This window comes from Peromyscus leucopus, chromosome 1, assembly GCF_004664715.2.
Source record: "Peromyscus leucopus breed LL Stock chromosome 1, UCI_PerLeu_2.1, whole genome shotgun sequence".
NCBI classification, from domain to species: Eukaryota; Metazoa; Chordata; class Mammalia; order Rodentia; family Cricetidae; genus Peromyscus; species Peromyscus leucopus.
In genome coordinates, this window is record NC_051063.1 from 24056383 (window position 1) to 24077363 (window position 20981).

A 20981-nucleotide genomic window follows, 5' to 3' on the forward strand; every position below is an offset into this window, starting at 1 on the left:
AACAAAAAAACATAATAGGTCCTGGATTAATAATAAGGTTGAAATTATAGGGGTTCACTGGTCATTTATTTGTAATATTTATCTATTTCTAAATTGTCATCTATTACAAATACCAACACTCACTGAGTGTGGTGACACACACCTTTTGTCCTAGTACTCAGGAGGCAGAGACAGAGGTATCACTGTGAGTTCAAGGCCTGTTTGGTTTACATGGTGAGTTGCAGGCCAGCCAGGGCTACATAGTGAGACCCTGTCTAAACAAAAGAAAAGAAAGAGGAAAAAAAAATAACAGTCTGTCATACTGTCATAGATGTTGAAAATATTGTCCTCTTTTTTATCTGACCTCTATTTGTATTCAGTGTTGGACACACCCCAAGTCTTCATGCTTGGTCATCTGTAGCAATCTTGTTATGCTGGGAACATAACCGACTCACCTTCAGACAAAATCAGAGTGGCATTATGAACCCTTTTAGCGATATGCTTCAGCCCATGGGAACCATGATAAATGGCAAACATGGCAGCCATGTTGGCTAAGAGTGCCTGAAACAAGAAAGAGCATTTATGGAATCAACAATGTGCAACAACGTACTGGAAGACAGGTTGTGGTGGGGGAGGAATAATCATTCCTCTTAGTCTTAGGATGCCCAAAACGAAGAAAAATGAGCCAAAATGACATTCTCTGTGACAATCAAAGACCATTTATATAGCCTGAGGGAAACAGCACTAAAGTCATCATACTAAGCCTTATGAAAGGGTCTCACTGGCACAACAGGATCATGTCAGTCAGAAGAGGAAAGCAGGCCGAAAGCAGGCTGTTATCAGCATCAAGCAATAGCTACTGTTGGAAGACAGTGGAGCAATGAAGACCTCAATGAGGAAAAGGGGAGATCTGGGGATTTTATGCACAATTAAACATTTCTTCAAGAATCAAAACAACAAGCAATTTTCAAACACTCAGAAACTCCAAGAAAACATTTCCTCTGAAGCTAAACCACAAGAGACTGAACTTCAGTGAGGCCTGGGGAGAGGGCTCAAGGGTAAAGCATTTACCCCCAAAGTGAAAGGGCCCGTATTCAGATCTCCCAGAACCCTTATCGCTTCTCGGCCTTTTGGCTAAGATCAAGTGCAGATCTCCCAGAACCCTCATAAAGACCGACACAGAAGTGTAACACCTGATACCAGGGGCTATCTCCTGACTGCTACACAAGTGTCGTGGTATGTCTGTGCCCACATTCATACAGATACATTAAGTAAATAAATTTACTTAAATAAATAAAATAAGTTATTTTAAAATATTCATCCATTTAATATTACATGTATGTATGTGCACCACATGTATTCAGGAACCCATGGAGGTTAGAAGAGGAATTGGATCCTCTGGGACTGCAGTTCCAGACAGTTTATGAGCCACCACATAGATGCTGAGAACTGAACCCAGGACCTCTTCAAAAGCAGTAAGGAATCTTAACATAGAGTCATCATTCCAGGCCCTATAATTATTTGGTTTCTTGTTTTGTTTTGTTTTGTTTGAGACAGGGTCTTTCTATGTAACCCTGGCTGTCCTAGAACTCAGTATATAGACCAGGCTGGCTTCAAACTCACAAAAATCTGCCATCTTCTGCCTCCTGAATCCTGGAATTAAAAGCATGTGCCTGTGGTGGTATTGTGTCCCCCAAAATATTGTGCGCCCTAAAAAACTTATCTGGGGTCAGAGACAGAACAGCCACTAGATACAAAGGCTAGAAAATGGTGACACACACACCTTTAATCCTAGCATTCCAGAGGTAGAAATCCCTCTGGATATCTGTGAGTTCAAGGCCACATTGGAAACAGCGAGGCATGGTGACACATGCCTTTAATCCCAGAAAGCGAACCTTTAATCCCAGGGAGTGGTGGTAGAAAGCAGAAAGGTATATAAGGTGTGAAGACCAGAAACTAGAAGCATTAGCTGGTTAAGCTTTCAGGCTTCTAGCGGCACAGTTCAGCTGAGAGCCATTGGGATATGAGGACACAGAGGCTTCCAGTCGGAGGAAACAAGACCAACTGAGAAGTTGGCCAGCTGAGAGGTTAGCTGTGGCTTGTTCTGTCTCTCTGACCATCCAGTGTTTACCCCAATACCTGGCTCTAGGTTTGATTTTATTAATAAGAACTTTTAAGATTCCGGCTACATGTGCCACCACACCTTGCAGGCTCTGAAAATTTTTTAAAGTAATACGTGTGTGTGTGTGTGTGTGTGTGTGTGTGTGTGTGTATTGACCTGCACACCTTTATATTTATCTAATACACCATTTGTGTGTGTGTGTGTGTGTGTGTGTGTGTGTGTGTGTGAGAGAGAGAGAGAGAGAGAGAGAGAGAGAGAGAGAGAGAGAGAGAGAGAGAGAGAGAACAGCACATAGAAGCAAGATGTTGATTCTTGGGAGCCAATCATCTCCTGCTACTTTGTGGGCAATGTGGTTGAAGCTTGGGTCATGAGGCCCGTGTGCAAGGACAGCCCACTGAACCATCTCATCTCTGTTACCTTCTTCTATTTTATTGTTATAGGATCTTGCCGTCTGACTCAGGTTAGCCTTGGATTCAGAATCCTCCTGCCTCAGTTTCCCTACTGCAGAGATTTCAGGCATGTACCCTCTACCTGGCTTTCTGGGAGACTTTTTTAAAATCTGTTTTCCATTCCCCTTTTTAAAAGCTTTGCTAGCTGGGCGGTGGTGGCGTACACCTTTAATCCCAGCACTTGGGAGGCAGAGGCAGGCAGATCTCTGTGAGTTCGAGGCCAGCCTGGTCTACAGAGCGAGATCTAAGACAGCCAGCACTGTTACACAGAGAAACCCTGTCTCAAAAAAACTAAACTAAACAAATAAACAAAAAGCTTTGCTTATACAAACACATTCTGATGAGACTGAATATTCTTTGTTCCAGATTCAATCCTCTGACCTCTGATTTTCTTTGTCTATGCTTTGCCTAGACGTTCTCCTGCCTCTTGTAAAGCACATACATCATTTTATATATTGAAACTAAATCTGTATTATCTCTCTTTGGAGAAAGTGGTCTTATCATGCTGCCTAGGGCGGTCTTGAAATCATGATCCTCCTGCCTTTACCTTCCAAGTTCTAGAGGCTGGAAGAATCAGAAATTTAAGAGTATTCTTAGTTATATAGTGGTTTTGATACATGAGACCAATTCAAAGAAAAAGGGGGAAAAGGGGTGGAACACAGAACAGGGTGAGAATTTTTTTATACTGGTTAGGCCACAAGTTTATAGAAAGATTTAAAATATAATCCATTAAAAGACTTTCAGAGATTAAAAAAAAAAATAGCCACGCTCTATCAATGACGCAAATCTAAGAGAACTTCAGTGAGGACCAAATGATGCCACTTGGGAAGATGCAGGACTAAGAACAAGCAACAGTTGACAGAAGCAGCAGCAGAGGACAAAGATAGCACAGAGGGGAAAGCGCAGCAGAGGTCAGCCACGTCTTAGCAGAAGAGCAACTGCCTGCTTGCAAAGACACGGGAGTACTATGAGCAACCAGAACAAGTCGGGAAAAGGAACAATGAAATGAAAAACTAGACAGTCAGCAAAATGAAGAGATAAAAACCAGGGAAGACAGACCACGGCCATCCCCAGGGCAAGCATGATTTTCTTTCTTCCTTTCTTCCTTTCTTCCTTTCTTCCTTTCTTCCTTCCTTTCTCTCTCTCTCTCTCTCTCTCTCTCTCTCTCTCTCTCTCTCTCTCTCTCTCTCTCTCTCTCTTTCTTTCTTTCTTTCTCTCTCTCTCTCTCTCTCTTTCTTTCTTTTTCTTAAAGATTTATTTATTTATTATGTATATAGCATGTATGACTGCAGGCCAGAAGAGGGCGCCAGATCTCATGACAGATGGTTGTGAGCCACCATGTGGTTGCTGGGAATTGAACTCTCAGGACCTCTGGAAGAGCAGTCAGTGCTCTTATCCTCTGAGCCATCTCTCCAGCCCCTGATTTTCTTTATATATACACCATTCTCATAACTACTGAAAATATACAGAAAAATGATGACATGAGCTATACACAAACTAAAGGAACTGCAGATGAAGCAACCACATAACTTTGTTCATTGTAGACAGGCCAGTATACTTGGAAAATTATTTTCAAATTTCAAAGGAAAAAGGCCAGTGAGATGGATCAGGGGGTAAGAAAATTGCAAACCTAATGACCTGAGTTTGATTTCCAGACTCTACAGTAGAACGGGAGAACTAATTCATGCAAGTTGTCCTCTGACCTCCACAAATGTGCAGGACACACATGCATCTATCACGTGCATGCATGCATAAAATTTGAAGAAAAAAGAAAGAATGGGTGCTGGAGAGATGGCTCAGCAGTTAAGAGCACTGCTTACGCTTCTAGAAGATCACAGAGACCTGCCTGTCCCTGCCTCCTTAGTGCTGTATAAAGACATGTGCCACACCTGGCTGTGCCTATTTTTGGTGATGTGTGTGTGTGTGTGTGTGTGTGTGTGTGTGTGTGTGTGTGTATGTGTGTGTACTGCTGTGGTCTTGGCTGAGTCTCTAAAGTCTGACTCCATCCCTGAAGCAACTTCAAGGAGGGCAGAAGCTCCCGAATCACTATCTTTATTCTGGCAGTTTCAGGAACCCTTTTATGACCCCCAAAAGAATGACTACCAGAAGATACCAGTCTGGACCTTCCCCTCCATCACGTCACCTCTGCCCTCCTGGCCTCCTTCTTAAAGATCTTCCATTGTAGCTCAAAGAGATGGTGCCACATTCCCACACATATAGACTGCCCCATGGTTAAGAATTTGAGAGACCATGAGCCCAGTACTTCATAATAAACACACTCAAAGTACATGGAAATTAAAGGCTATCCCTTTATCCTTTCCCTGAACTTAATCAGTTTAAGATGTTGAAGGTGTGATTTTAGGCAAAAAAACCCACAATGATGTCTTTTTCTTCTTCTTCTTCTTTGAGATAGGGTTTCTCCGTGTAGTTTTGGTGCCTGTCCTGGATCTCGCTCTGTAGACCAGGATGGCCTCAAACTCATAGAGATCTGCCTGCCTCTGCCTCCCGAGTGCTGGGATAAAAGGTGTGTGCCACCACCGCCCAGCTCAATGATGTCTTTTAAGATTTATTTTGATTCACCTGTAGGTGTGTTTGTATGCATGTGTGTCTTGGTGAATGCATATCACATGTGTCTGAGTGTGCTCAGAGATCAGAAGAGGGCTTTGGATCCACTGGAGCTAGTGTTTCAGGCAGCTATGAATCTCCCAACATGGGCTCTGAGAACCCGACTTGGATCCTCTAGAGGAACAATAAGCACTCTTCACCACTGAGCCATCGATGAAATGAATGTAAAGGCCAAGCATGTGACCTAGAATAGCAGTAAGATACAAGACCAGGCTTTTCTGTCAGTAAGATCTGCCATCTCTAGTGTACATGTGGTTCAGCAGATGGTGTGTAGTCAGAAGATTTTCTGTGCCCCACCAAGGGCTGTGGGATGTCTTTCTGTATGCTGTGAATATACATGTTGTTCCCATTGGCTGATAAATAAAGCAGCTTTGGCCTATGACAAGGCAGCTTAGTGGCAGACAGGAGATCCAAGCAGAGATACAGAGAGTTGGGAAAGATACCAGCCCACCGTCCAAGGAGGAACATGTAATGGGACACAGGTAAAGCCACAGAACACATGGTGATACATAGATGAATATAAATGGGTTGAGCTAAGTTATAAGAGCTAGCAAGAAGCTTGAGCCATAGACCATATAGTTTGTAATTAATATTAATCCTCTGAGTGATTATTTTAGTTAGAAGCGGCTGCAGGACCTTGGGTGGAGAGATTCCTCTGGATTGTGGGGCCAGGCAGGACAGGAGAAACTTCCGGCTACAGTGGTGAATGAATGAGGAAAGAAGAGAGAACCAGTGAGATCCCCGCATCATTCAGCAGTCAGGAGGGATGTGGCACGTACCTGAGCGGTACAGATGTTGCTGGTGGCTTTGTCTCTCCGAATGTGTTGTTCTCTGGTCTGAAGAGCAAGGCGATACACTTCTTTCCCTGTGGCATCCCTGGATGGAGACAACGCATCCAGTCAGCACAGATGACCACAGCACCAGGATTCTCTTAGATGAATTTGCTTCCCAGCTGAAGGGAATTCAGTAGGTTTGGGGGCCGGGCAAGTGCATAAAAATCCAACTTCCAAATGTCCCTTTTCTAAATACAACAACTTATAGGTTTTTAATTTGAACTTTGAGGCACTGAGACAAATATACTAAAGCCTGGAACAGTGGAAGGGTATTTCCCAGGAAATCTTCTGTCGAACAGGTAATAAGACAAAGGAGCATCTGTCACTCGATCTCCATGACTGATAGAAAAGGGAGATAAACTGAGAAAACAGAATTTTTTTTCTAGAGGTTTGAAGAGACTGAATACTTACTAAGAAAACAGAAAGGAATGCCTACAGTCTCACTACTTACCTCACAAACACTTCCCCTGTTTAATGTAATAGAGAGATAGAGAGATAGATAGATAGATAGATAGATAGATAGATAGATAGATAGATAGATGATAGATAGATAAGTAGATGAGAGAGATGATAATTGATAGATATAGACAGATTATAGGTAGATAGATATAGGTAGGTTATGGTGATATTTCATTTGTATTAAAATGTGATTTTATTTGTATGTTAATAAATAAAGTTGCCTGGGGGTAAGAGCTAATAGCAAGACATAGCAGAAGTCTGGCAGTGGTAGCACATGCCTTTAATTCCAATCACATGACAGGCAGATCTCTGTGTTCAAGGATACCACCAGCATGGAGACACATGCCTTTAATCTCAATACTAACCATAGAAGACCTGGAGGTCTGTATAGAAGGGCAGTAACGAGGAGGTCATGTGGTTGGGTTTACAACCAATGAGAAGGCAGAATAGAAAGTCTATAAAAAAGACAAACACTCAGGAAGTAGGTCTCTTGGCTGAAGAGGATAGCTGCAGCAGTGAAGGGTAAGGTTTTTAGTACTTAGCTATTACTCTGACCTCTTGAGCTTTCATTTCTGCATTGGCTCTGTGTTTCTTATTTAAAAAGACGGTTACATCTACAGTAGGTGATAGATAGCTATAGATATGGATGACAGATATAGGTAGATGACAGAGAGATGGTATAGATATAGATATTAGATGATAGATATAGATAGAGAGAGAATAGACAGATAGACGGACAGACAGACAGACAGATAGTTTTTGGAGACTAAGATAAATGGAGATTTCTCCAGTATAAATCTTAACCTAAGAAGGAACCATCAAAAAAAAAAAAAAAGCTATCAAGACTTAAAGCTACATGGCAGAAACCTCCAGACACCCATTGGATCACACTCAGTTTGTGCTTTTAATTCCTCTCTGCACTTGTTTTTGGTGTGTGTGTGTGTGTGTGTGTAAAGGACAACTTGCATAAGTGAGTTCTTCCTTCTACAATGGGATACTTAAGAAACTGGTTAGGCACAAACCACTTAAAATACACAGGCCTCCATCAACCGAGATTGCCCGTACATGACTACACTCGTATCTTACATAGGATGCAAACACTTTTTCATACTGTCTGAATTACAGTGTGCAGAAGTACTGGTGTACTCCCCAGATGGACGCTCTCTTCTTAATTTGTGTTGTACTTGTCTGTAATCACTTGACATGGGCCGATTAAATTTGGAGTGAAATCAGAGAAAAGAACAGGGAGGGGCAGGGTGGGCTGGAGAGGTGGCTCAGCTGTTGAGCACTTGCTGTTCTTCCAGAGGACCCGGTTTGTTTCTACACACCCACACTGGGCAACTCACAACTGCCTATAGCCCCAGCTTCAGGGGATCCGATGCCCTCTTCTGGTCTCCTTGGGCATCTAGACATACATGGCTTACAATCACACACACACACACACACACACACACACACACACACACACACAGAGGCACACACACGTACAAAATAAAAATAGATCTTTAATAAAAAGGAAAGGAAAAGAATAGGGAAGGTCATAATCACAATAAGGGGGTGTGAAACTTTACCTTGTCACCCCCACCATCCTTCCGGGCATCATCCTCACCAGGTTTTCTCTGACAGCAAAAAAGGCCGCATGTGGTCCCCCATAGCCCAGTGGCACTCCAAATCTCTGGGAGTTGCCCAGGGCAATGTCCACTCCAAACTCTCCAGGTGGCCTCAAAATACACAGAGCTAAAAGGTCGGTGGCACAGCAGGTCAGGCTCTGGAGAGGAAATGGAGAGGAGGTCAAGGTTATTACCTTCTCCTGAGTTGTGAGGCCACAGGAGCTCTCTCTATTACAGACACACGGGCAGGGAGGGTGCATTTCTGGGGATTCCATTTGCTTGTGCATTCATGCAACAACTACTTACTGGATGCCACTGAGCACCACAAACTAGTGATTGACATTAACGAGGAGGAAGGAGCAGGGCAGGAGAATTTCACCATTCCATGTGGTAATTATAAAGAAAGTGAAATACACCACAAGGCAGACATGTAGGAGAACTGGGACATACCTTTCTGGGCTGCCACAAGGGGCTTACCTACCCCAGTCTCATGGGCTCTTTCCACGAGTTCTGTGAAGTCCTCCACCTTCCCCTCGGTGTCTGGGTACTGGAACAGCACCCCACTGACATCTCTGCCACTGAAATCCATTTCATGGGGTAACTTCAGCTCAACAAGCACCCCCCTGTATCTGTAAGTACAAGAGGAAATTTGTTTTCTTTATTATTATTATTATTAGTGTGTGGTGCGTGTGCGTGTGTGTGTGGTGCGTGTGCGTATGTGTGTGTGTGATGTGTTTGTGAGTGCAGATGCTTACATGCCAAGGCACATGTATAGAGGTCAGAGGACAACTTTGGAGAGTGAGCTTTCTTTCTGCCATGGCTTCTGGTGACAGAGCTCAGGCTGTCAGGCCACCTGAGCCATCTCTCCAGCTGCCATGCCTGCTCAGAAAATGTAACTAGCACCAGCTTATTTCCGGTGAGACTGTATTCATTTCCTGGGCGTCCCCTCAGTGTCCTTCCAGCCCCACCTCCTCTCATACTTGACCTTTCCCCACACCAACTCATGTGCATGCCTCCCTCTCCTGTCTCTTTCTTCTGTCCTTCCCATTCCTCTCCCCTCAACTCCCCAACCTACTCCTGAGAGGGGTATCACCTCCGAGAGCTAAAGACCCAATACCTACAGCAACAGAGCTGACATTTACTCCGGGTCAGCTATGGTAAATGAAAAACACCCCGATGACAGGAAGGACTTCCTTGGGTTCTCAAAACCCTCTAACAATGACTCAAAATCCCTTCTGAAGGGTGGTACGAGGCAGAAGCATGCCCCACATTTCCAAGGTAGAAAGTAAATCCAGTGGCGGCTGAGCTGGGGATGTTTCCGTTGCTTACAGAACTAATCAGAGGCAGAGGCACTTAGAGCTACTCACTGCGCTCCTCTAGGTGTTGGGTGGATTCCTGAGAATCTCCATCTGCAGGAGGCACACACAAGACCCTAGCCGTTGTGTGTGAGTTCTGTTTTCCCAACCATCCAAAACACCGCTGAGGTTACTTTATTTCACTTTTTGTGTATGTATTTATCCACGGGGACACAAGTCCTCTGACTTGTTTCCTTCATGGCTCCAGGGATCGAACCCAGAGCCTCACCCACTCGGCACAAGTGCCCTCCTGCTGAGCTATAGCCCTAGTGTCTATTTGGGACAGGTTTATACCACCTGGCTCCTTCTTGCCTCAGACCTGAAATCCTCCTGCCTCAAACCGATTTTAATATTTTAAGTTTTACTAGAAGATTACAGTAGCATGATAACTTGCTACAGGGCAAAGGCAACTAAACTCACCATGTGCTTGTCCCTCAGTACTCACAAGGGACTTAGCAGGGGCGTCCATGGAAGGAAGTGGGGGAGGAAAAACAACTCAACAAACTCGGTGTAAGGCAGGTTCACTTCCAATCAGACCGGAAGTGGGAAAGAGAGATGAGGCAGGTCATATGATATTACCCTTGGTTCAAACACAAACTTAATCAATTACTTGGCTCGAGTCTGGACAACAGCTATTGTCTGTGGGTGGCAACGCGGATCCACGAAAAATTTCTTCCTCTTGTTGTGTCTGTTGGAAAGAAGAAGCACGTTCAAACTTGAACATTCCCAAAAGACTTCGAAATATCAAGTTTTCGGCCGTTTGTTAGTTTTTGTTTTCTTTTTCCTTGTTGAGACTGGGTCTTGAGTATGCCAGCCTGGCCTCTAACTAAACTTCTGGTCCTCTTGCCTCCCGCAGGTGTGTGTCACTAAGACTTGGAGAGGTAGTGCTGGGGCTTAACCAGAGCAAGTTCTCTATCAACTGAGCCTCTTCCCCAGCGCTAAAATCAGAGTTTCTAAGAAGGCAAAGCAGTGAGGGGAACTCTAAGCACAGTGTAAAAAGAACTGAGTGGTTAATGGCTGGTAGTTCCTACTGCGACCCCCTGAAATTCAATCTTGTTCTAACATAATTTAACAAAAATCAATCCAATTTAAAAAAAAATCTCTATCATGATAAAAAGAAAAGGGTAAGTATTAAATAGAAGAGGAAATTGAAACCACTACCAAAAAAAAAAAAACTCTTCTAAAGTAACACATCTTAGAATTTTGTTATCACATGGCATACTTCATCTTAGAGTCTTGGTTGGGCAAAACAAGGCAGACTCTGCCTCAACAGAGTGCAAGGAGAACTGACTCCAGAGATCCAGAGATCTCTTCCTAGCCTCTCAGCACACACACACACACACACACACACACACACACACACACACACGTGCATACACACATACAAAAGTAAACAAAAGTACAAAAGAATTTAAGAAACAGGAACACTTAGAGATGATCTAAGCCAAGTGTCCTCACCAACACCATGGGAAAGAACCGAGGTGAGATACACACAGGAAGACCTCAAGCTGAGCTGGGTGGGCTCTAGGGTGCAGTTGCTGGGACATTTTCCCTTTCTATGGTTTCAGGAAACAAGACCAATGTGACTATATAACAATTCAGGTACCAAGTGCGTATCTGGACAAAGAAAAAAGGGCACAGAGTGTATACAATTGTGTCATGCTACGCTATTAATTTCCCAGTAGATAGATACACAATGGTTCCTTTGGAGGCTTACCCTAGAAAACAGCATGTTTTACTTTGAATTATATTCCACTCAGTTGATAGATTTTTTTTCATTAAATACAGGTATTATTTTTGTATTACATATAATTTGTTTTATTGTTTGTTTTGTTTCTGTTTTGAGATAGCATCTCAGCCTAGGCTGGCCCTGAACTCACAAGCAGCTTCTTGCTATAGCCTCCTGAGTGCTAGGATTATAGCATATACAATTACATTTGGCATAAATATCAACTTAATGAGGGAATATGTCAAGTTGGGGTGATTAAAACAAAAATTACCTAGTGGGAAATACTTCCCACAGTTTGAATAGAAACAAATTGGAGAAAATGTTAATAGGGACTCAATGACCTGAGTCAACTCTACAATGACTTCTACAGGTGAAAAGCAAACGCACGTACCAAAGCTAATCTAGATGCAGCCCCCCCCCCCCACCCAAGGAGAAAGGAGAGAAGAAGCAAGCATTACTGAGGGGGAGCAGCCCATCACCTCAGCTAGAGGTAAGCCATGCAGGGCAGGTAGGAAACCCTCAGCCCAAACAATCAAGTAAGCAAAGAACAAAAACCTTCACTTTGGTGGATGTAAGATAAAGGCTACCACTGGGGGCTGGGATGTGACTTAGTTGGTAGAGGGCTTGCCTAGCATGGATGAGACCCTGGGTTCCATCCTCAGTGTGACATAAACTGGGTGTGGTGGTGTGTGTCTATAACTCTACCACTTAGAATATGAAAACAAAAACATCAGAAGTTTAAGGTCATCCTCAGCTATCCAGTGAGTTCCAGGCCAGCCTAGGCTATGAGATCCTGCCTGAAAGAATAGAAATAATTTTAAGATTTGAAAGGAGGGAACAAAAATTATTAAAAATCAATAAAAAGCTGAGAATAGTAACTAAGAAGATATGTAAATGACAACCCTATGTGCCTGTGTGTCTCCATGAGGAACCTGAACTTACCCTCAATGCTGCTGAAGAAGCAGAAGGCTCCAGATGGGCTTCACCACGAGGATTTTTATACCTTGAGTGAGTCTATACCTGCCTGCACCCTGATAGTCCCACATATGTGGGAGCCAAGTAATAAACTCATATGGGCACTCACGGAGAGGCACCAAGTCTTAGATGACACCATGTGGCAGATTTCCCAACCTACATGAGAATTCTTCCAGGAAGATGTGTTCCAATCGTCTTCCAAGGCAGAGCGTGGAGGAAGGTGAACTGTAGAGTGATTGTTAACTGTGCCCTGTGACCCAATGATTTCTGGAAATGGATCCTCAGCAGAGAATTAGAATTTCTGGGACAGCTTTATTTCAGGGATGCACATGGTATGTTTTCAGTAACAGAATATGGTGAAAACAAATTAAATGTGTAGCAGCAGATGTGAGGTTAAATAACCATGGCACTTCCATGCAACAGACACAAGTCCTATTCTAGGGGCTGGAGAGATGGTTCCGTGATTAAGAGCACTTGCTGCTCTTCCAGAGGACCCAAGTTCAGTTTCCAAAACCACTTTGGGTGGCTCGAAGGGGATCTGACATTCTCTGACTTCTATAGGCACTTGTACACAAGTGGCACACACCACATACGTGCACACAAATGCACACACACATGCACACACACATGCGTGCAAAACAAACAAAAAACCCAAAGCCCTATTCTAGAAAGCTAAGAAAGAATGAGGTGTTCAAAATACATTGTAAAATAAAAAACAAAGGCAGGTGGAGATGCATATGCCTGAAAGGACAGCACTGAGAAGGGCAGGAACATCTCAAGTTCAAGTCCTTATGGCCTCAAAAAGCCAAGGACTAGGAGTACAGTTGAGTGTCAGAGCATACCTAAGGCCCTGGGTTTATTATATACAGCACAACAAGTGGGGAATGGGTGTGGGGGGCATAAAAAAAACAACAAAGGAAAACAAGGTAAATTTCAAACATAGAGAAGCCTTCTGAAGAAGTGTTGCTGCTCCATTCCACAATGGCAGCCCCTCCCACTATCCACTCCTCCCAGTACAAGTAACAAGGGCAGGAACAGGCCCATCCATACGGAGCTTCTTTCTCCAGGTCATATGAAGGAAGGGTGGTCAGTGAAATAAAAGTGAAAGCTGTTGAGTGACAGCTCTGTAGAGAGGCCTCTGATTGGCTAGAAGTCCCTCTAGGTCTCCGCCCTTTGCTTCTTCCTGAGGGCAGATCTCGCCATCATGGCTAGAGGTCTAACGTTACCTACTGTTGAAATGTTATGCTAAAGATGGCAGGCAGACAGGGACACCTGTCCTTAATAACACCTCAGGGTTGTCCAATAAGTCACCTTCGGACTTACATAAGAAAAACAATGTTTTTCTGTCAAGCAATTAGAAGCTTGGGAAAAAAAACCTATTGTAACACTTTATTAACTGTTAATATTATCTTTCATATATATATATGTATGTATGTATATATATACATATAAATGTATGTGTGCGCACAAGTGCCGATGCACATACATATGTGTGTAAGAGAGAGAGGGAGAGAAAAGAAGGAGAAAAAGAGAGAGAATTGGTAAGCCCCTCCAAGCAGGGTTTCTTATTCTTAAGACTTTTCAACTCATGACTCATTTTTGTCAGATAAATCTTTCCATGAGAGAATGTGTATAGGTATAGAAAATACACATCCAAATCAAACATTTGGTGACAATTAAGCATAAAGAAATTTATTTTGAAACAACCCTAATACCTAGATAGGAAGGTAAGTAGATAGATAACAGACAGACAGACAGACAGATAGATAGATAGATGTCAACTGATAAAAGCAAATTTTTTTATTTAATTATTTTTCTGTTGGGATGCTTGGCCCAGCTGCTAAAGCAAATATGCATATTAATAAGGTAAATGTGCTTATTTTTTACTTATAAAATTAAATCTTAGTTGAATGTTTGATCACAGAAAATGTAGAGTGTCTTCAGTGTTCCTCAAGTTGGTGGCCATTTTGACTTTATGATTGTCAATACTAAGATACCTCTTGATATTAATATAGCACCATATGGCGGAAGCACCTCTAGAGCCATTTAGAAATTGTTTCAGATTCTGTCTTTACCCCAAGCCAACATCCATCTAATGTTTTTATGAAATTTATCAGCAAATAAAACTGCAAATTTCTGAAATCAAGCATTCTAACATAGTGTAATCCAAAGATATGCTAATTTGCCATTACATGCTGAGAAATAATGGCAGGAAAATATTAAGACTTTGTCTTTTGTAATGAAACTATCATGTTTCTATGGGAGCAGAAAACTTCTGATGTACGGTAAAAAGGACCATAGTTCAGCTGGACATGGTGGCTCCTACCCATAATCCTAAACTTGGGACCCATTATCCTAAACTTCAATCCTAAAGATGAAGGGAGGGGAATCAGAAGTTCAAGGTCATCCTCAGCTATACAGCCGGTCTGGGGTGCCAGAGGTATGACCAAAACCAAAAATCAGACAAAACAAACAAACAAACAAAAAAAAAACCCAACAACAACAATAAAAAACCCCACCAAAACCAAAATCCCCACTCCTATAATTCATATCATGCAATAATCTTGAACCTGAGCCAAGATGTTTCAGGTAGCATTTGTTGGTGTGTGACTTGAAGGCATGTGAGGTGCAAAGTGTACATGTGTCCTGTGTATTGAGGACCAAGGCTGCAATGAAGTCAGATGATGCAAGTTCTGCCAGAAATACCTCAGATTCATTAGTGTGGTATTCTAAATTAATTTTTGGTTGACCCACATTCAGAAAAAATTTTTTATACTGTTGTCAATTTTTTTGGACAAACTCTACATTCACCTATGAAACCCCACCTGAGGTTACAAACCACAGTTTCAGATGCTGGGGACTAGGGGATGGACGGCCCTCTCCTGGAGGGGCTCTCCTCCCGCTGAGCCTCTCACCTGTGACACAGCTGCATCGCCTCTGCAGCCGCGGTTGCCTCATCCAGCAGCGAGGCGTTGGCCATGTCCAAACCTGTGATGTCAGACACCATGGTCTGGTAGTTGAGTAAACTCTCCAACCTCCCCTGAGACACCTCTGGCTGATACGGCGTGTACTGGGTGACCCTGAGGGGGAAACAGAAGACCGTGTCCAAACTGTGCCTCTCCTATCCAGAGAAGTTCACGAAATCCCTTTGTTTTCAAATTCAATGCCGAAATCTCTTGAGAATTATGTAACACATTGATCAGCAAGATTGGGACAATCAATTTGATTGAACTTAAAGTCGCTTAGAAAATCAATGAAGTACACATCTGAGTGTGTTTGTATGGAAGTTTCCAGAAAGGATACACTGAGGTAGAAGACTCAGCCAGAATGTGTGTGGGCAAAGTCCCACCCTGGATGTGGACAGCACCATCCAATAGGTTGGAAGCTTATTGGATTGAAAAAGAAGGCGGGTGGGTTCCTAGCTGCCAGGACACAGACTGCTCTGTCCCCTCACTGATGACAGACTGACTTCTGTGATGAACCAGGTTAATAGCTCAGCAGGTAAAGGTGTTTGCCACTAAGCCTAACAACCCGAGTTCAATCCCTGAGACCCAAATGATAGGAAGCAATTGACTTGGCAAGCAGCCCTCCTACCTCCATGTACATGCTGACGACATAAGTCTCCAGGGAGCAGAGCCCCTGACCCCCAGCACACTGAATACATAAATCCCTGTGCCAAAATAAACCATTCACCCTAAATTACTTATTTAGTTGCTGTGGTGATATTTTGTTTGTGCTCTAACAAATAAAGCTTGCCTGGAGATCAGAGTACTTAACCATAGAAGCCAAGCAGTGATGGCACACTTCTAATCCCAGCACTAGGGAGGTGGAGTCAGGAAGTGATATGGCTAGGCAGAGAGAGGAATATAGGGTGGGAGGAGACAGGAACTCATCCCCTTTTCAGGCTGAGGAGTTGGGGAGGTAAGAAGTGGCTGTGGCTTGCTCCTTTGTCTCTCTGATCTTTCAGCATTTACCTATATATCTGACTATGTGTTTTTATTATTAAGACCAATTAGAATTTGCATTACAGGTCACAGCAATAAAAAGCCAAATCATGGCATGTTTTCTTTGGGTTTTTATGGGGAGAACAGAACTATTATAGAAACAATATTCTTTGGGCACAACCAGTACCTTTTTTCCCTCTGCTTTCTTTTTTTTTAACCTACTTCATTTTACATGTCTGAATGCTTTGCCTGCGAGTGTGTATGTGAACTATATGAGTGCCCATGGAGGTCAGAAGAAGTTATCAAATCCCTTGGAACTGGAGTTACAGATAATTGTGAGCCACCATGTAGGTGCTGGTAACCAAATCTGGTTCCTCTGCAAGAGCAACAGTACTCTTAACCACTGAGTCACCTCTTCAGTCCCTTGACAGTTTGTTATTATTATTTTTAAACACATAATCTTGCTATGTAGCTCAGGCTACCTGTCACTCACTCGGTAGATCAGGTTGGCCCTGGTTCTCCTTCCTCAGCCTCTCAAGTTCTAGGATTATAGGCATACACCACCATGCCCAGCTCTCTACACTATTTTTTGTTATATTACTATTTTTTTTAAAGATTATTTATTATGTATACAATGTTCTGCCTGCATGTATGTCTACAGGCCAGAAGAGGGCACCAGATCTCATTATAGATGGTTGTGAGCCACCATGTGGTTGCTAGGAATTGAACTCAGGACCTCTGGAAGAGCAGTCAATGCTCTTAACCTCTGAGCCATCTCTCCAGCCCAGTTATATTACTATTTTAATTATCTTTATTTTCTAATTACATGTATTTTATATATGTGCTGTATGTGAATGTGGAGGGCAGAGGTTAAGGCTGGGTGTCTTCCTCAGTTTCTGTCCTGCTTATTTTTTGAGACAGGAACTCTCACTGAAACTGGAGTCCATCAAGCTAGCTCGGACCCATGAGCTCCAGGGATCCGTCTACCTCCTCTTCCTCAGCACAGGAATTGCAGATAAGCACAGTGGCCCTCAGCTTTTACATGGCTGCCAAGGACCTGAACTCAGGTCCTCAGCAAACACTTGACAGAGCCTTTTCCTCAGGGTATCCATGGGTTTTATTATAAGCAGGCTCTAAAATCCATGCCTGCCCGCTTTGCTCCCTGTGAACTGTAAGACCCCCCCCACATAAACTCTTCTATAAGTCGCCCTGTCATGGTGCCTTATCACAGCAATAAAAAAAAAAATTAACGAAGACACCAAGCCAAAGAGTTTTAAGTGATTTATTAATGGCTTTGATTTTTATATCCTTTTTATTTTCTCCTGTTCTGGTAATTACACACAGGCTTTGAAAGCATTGTTACGTTGGCTTTACTTAACATGGTTTATGTTTGAAGACAGTCTTAGCTCACAGTACTGTATCAGCACTTTGAAATAATTTTCTCCATCTTTCACTGGTATAACTGAGTGTGTGTGTGTGTGTGTGTGTGTGTGTGTGTGTGTGTGTGTGTGTGTGTGTGTGTACAGCAGAACACATTGTTAATTCCCTGAACAGCCTGGATTCGCCATTGTAAAGGCAAATTCTATGTGACTGGTGAACTGGAATGGATGACTCATACAATGAACACACAGGGCAGGCCATTGAAAGGGAACAAGAGAAACAAGGTCACACAAAAGCATAGACAATGGGCACTGGTGATGTCTGACCAGACAAGACCGTCACACACAGCTCGCTATTAGGAAGACAGATGTGACACTGTTCCTGCCATATGCTTAGACTGACTGCCCAACAGGACACTTTCATTGTGCTCAGAGCCATCATTTGAGATGTAGACAGATCATCAGACATATGCACACCCCCAGAGGAATATATGCATGGACCAGCTACCCCAACTAATGAATAGGAAAGACTGAACATATCCTCAGGAATAGAATATACTAGGAGAGAGAAGTATTCCCAAAGAATTCAGCATGGAATAAATATTGTAGAAAAAAATAAGTAACAAACTGTGTGACTGTTAAAAGGGGGATTGTGGGTGAGGAGAATTCCACCACATGTGCATATTGCTTGCAGTCATTGAAAACAATGCTATCAATGTTCCTAACATTGAGACAGTGCTCATGATATTAATTTTAAAAGGTAGAGCATTAACTCAAACAAACAACAGGAATAAAAGACCCTAAAAAAAGCAAAGTATGAAATACCTCATTCTTATAAGCTTATAAAAGCAAGCAAATGAACCAAAATGTAAACAGCGATTTTCCTCGGGATGATCTTTTTCTTTTCCCCAACCCATCAGACCAACAGCAGTTGAGCTTTGTATTGAACGTTAACAAAAGAGGTTTAGTCAAAAAGCCCAAAGCCCATGTCATTTAAAAATATGACATGCTTCTTAATTTGTGTGTCATCTTTGCACAGGTGCCATGCAAGTCTTCTCTGTAGAATTCTAGTTTTAGTATCTGTGCTGCAGAGGTGAGGGCTGTGTGGTGATACTAAAACCAATATTTAATTTATTATTGCATATCCCAAATGTCAGAGACAACAGCTACGATTTATTAACCAACTTCTCTGTGTAGGAATTCTGTATTACCCTTTTTTGTGTGAGCATGTTAAGCATGTTCATTATAATTGGTTGGAAAAGCAAAAAGTGCCCCAAATCCCCAAACTTCAAGATAACTTGTAAGAAGCAGAATTACAATCTGTGTGAGGTCTTATTTTTTTCTTCAGTTAACATTCCATGGACAATTTCTTTCTTGTTTGGGTTTTTTTTGTTTTGTTTTGTTTTTAGAAAGGGTCTCACTGTGCAGTTCTGGCTGGCCTTGAGCTGTCTATTGTGGACTAGGCTGGCTTCCAACTCAGAGATTAAATTCAAAGAGCTAAGATTAAAGGCATGCTTCACCACACCCAGCTGCACCTAATTTTTTTTCCCCTCTGGGACAGGGTTTCTCTGTGTAGCCCTGGCTGTCCTCAGACTCACAAAGATCCGCCTGCCTCTGCCTCCCGAGTGCTGAGATTAAAGGTGTGTGCCACCACTGCCCAGCCTAATTCATTTTAAAGAGAAAGACAGTTGTTATCTGGAACAGATGTATGAGGGGGATGGGGAAATACCTTGTTAAGGGGGACACACTGTCAAGATTAGTGGCAGGTTATATGAGGTCTACACAAACAAGCATAAACACATGCAAACTTTTTTAAGTTAAAAAAAAAAAAAACAAAAAAAACAGCTACCAAAATGTTTTTGATTCAGAAGCATGTGCAGTCCTTCTTACAGCTGTTGTGTTCTTGAATAGCAGTGGGCAGCAGCTGACACTTCCATAGAAAGTTCCAGGCCAGCTAGGGCTAGAGAATGAGATGCTAGAAAGACCAGGTGTGACGGCACATGCTGTAATCACAGCACTTAGGAGGCCGAGGCAGGGGGATTAAAAGTTAGAGGCTACCTCGACTAAACGGCAAGAACCCCATCTCAAAAGAGAGAGAGAAGGAAGAAAGGAAGGAAGGGAGGGAGGGAGGGGGAGGGAAGGAAGAAGGAAGGAAAAGGAAAGAAAAAATGAAACCCCCTACACACACGCACACGCACACAGACAGAAACAAAGAGGGAGACAGTGAGACAGACAGAGAGTGTTTTTGGGACTTAAAAAAAACTCTCAAGGCAGCGGGACATGAGATGACCATTTGTAACTGCCGGTCTGGAGGATCTCACACCCTTTGGTCTCCGTGTGGTACATGCTAGTCACACATACACACAAAATGAAGACAATAGAACCTTAAATGTCACATTAACTTCAAAAGAAAAAAGGACCAGGTATGGTGATGCATGCCTTTAACCCCATCGGGGGTGGGGGAGGGGGAGGACAAAAGCTCAGAGTCACTCTCCACTACACAGTGAGTTTGAGGTGAGCCTGGACGGCTTGAGACCCTGTTTCAAAAAAGCCTAAAATGAAATCACATAAAATCATTTAGATCCAAATAAGGACACCAATCTTCCAGTGGCCTCTGTACCTGTCCAGCCCTTCGTCACTGCCTTATTAATCTGCCAGTGTTTAACTATGAAACATTTGAGGGGCAAATGTACATCTTTTGACTCCCCATTCAAATGTCTACGGCAAGGCTGGCAAGATGGCTCACTGGGTAGCGACACTCGCCATCAAGTCTAAAGACCTGAGTTGGGTCCCCAGAACCAACATGGCTGTCCTCTGAGCTTCACATTTGCACCCTAGCATATTTCATAATCCCAAACACACATGCACAGAGTGAATAAAACGAACAAAACCCAAGTATCTCTGATGGCTTCCCACTACCCACGGGAAAAAGCCACAGTTGTTCCTATCTCAGATTGCAAGGACCTGTGATCTCTGCCAGTGGAGTTTAATAATTTCCGTTTTCATGCCCAGCCTTCCTGTTAACCCTTTTTATACTCCAAGGTTGAGTTAATATAACCACCGCTCCTCTGAAAGTCACTTCTTTTACTTCAAACTTTTCAATAGTTACGGGATTTTTTTTTTATGCTGAGGAAATACAACAGGCATAAATGTTCTTCTTAGCAATGGCCTGTGAAGGGAAGTAAAGATTAACCCACACATTTTATGGTTTAAAAAATGCTACCAAGCCAGTCATGGTGGCACTGGTTTATTCCCAACACTTGGGAGGCACAGGTAGGTGGATCTCTGAGAGCGCCAGACCAGCCTGGTCTACAAAGCAAACTTTAGAATGGTCAGGGTTATAGTGAGATCCTGTCTCAAAAGAAGCAAAAACCAAAAACCAACACAAAACAAAAAGCTATCAAAGGGTGCCTGGAGAGACAGACAGTTCAGCAGTTAGGAGTATTCACTAGCTGCTCTTCTAGAGGACCAGGGTTTAAGTCCCAACACCCACATGGTATCTCACAAACATTTGTAACTCCA

The 20981-nt window shown here is 42.9% G+C and overlaps 1 protein-coding gene and 1 non-coding gene across 2 annotated transcripts in view; both read right to left on the bottom strand.

The window, feature by feature from the left end:
- The window catches only part of Gldc (glycine decarboxylase), an 88762-nt gene that overhangs the window by 45891 nt on the left and 21890 nt on the right, over nt 1-20981 (bottom strand). Inside the window, exons 4-9 of the mRNA XM_028894684.2 lie at nt 15052-15216; nt 10043-10120; nt 8559-8706; nt 8039-8235; nt 5955-6051; nt 435-540 (exon numbers count right to left, since the gene is read on the bottom strand). Coding sequence (XP_028750517.1) covers nt 435-540; nt 5955-6051; nt 8039-8235; nt 8559-8706; nt 10043-10120; nt 15052-15216 — 791 coding nt within the window. The remainder of the gene's footprint in view (nt 1-434; nt 541-5954; nt 6052-8038; nt 8236-8558; nt 8707-10042; nt 10121-15051; nt 15217-20981) is intronic.
- LOC114711007 lies at nt 18455-18560 on the bottom strand. Its single transcript, XR_003737113.1, has one exon. It is a non-coding gene; the product is annotated as a U6 spliceosomal RNA (small nuclear RNA).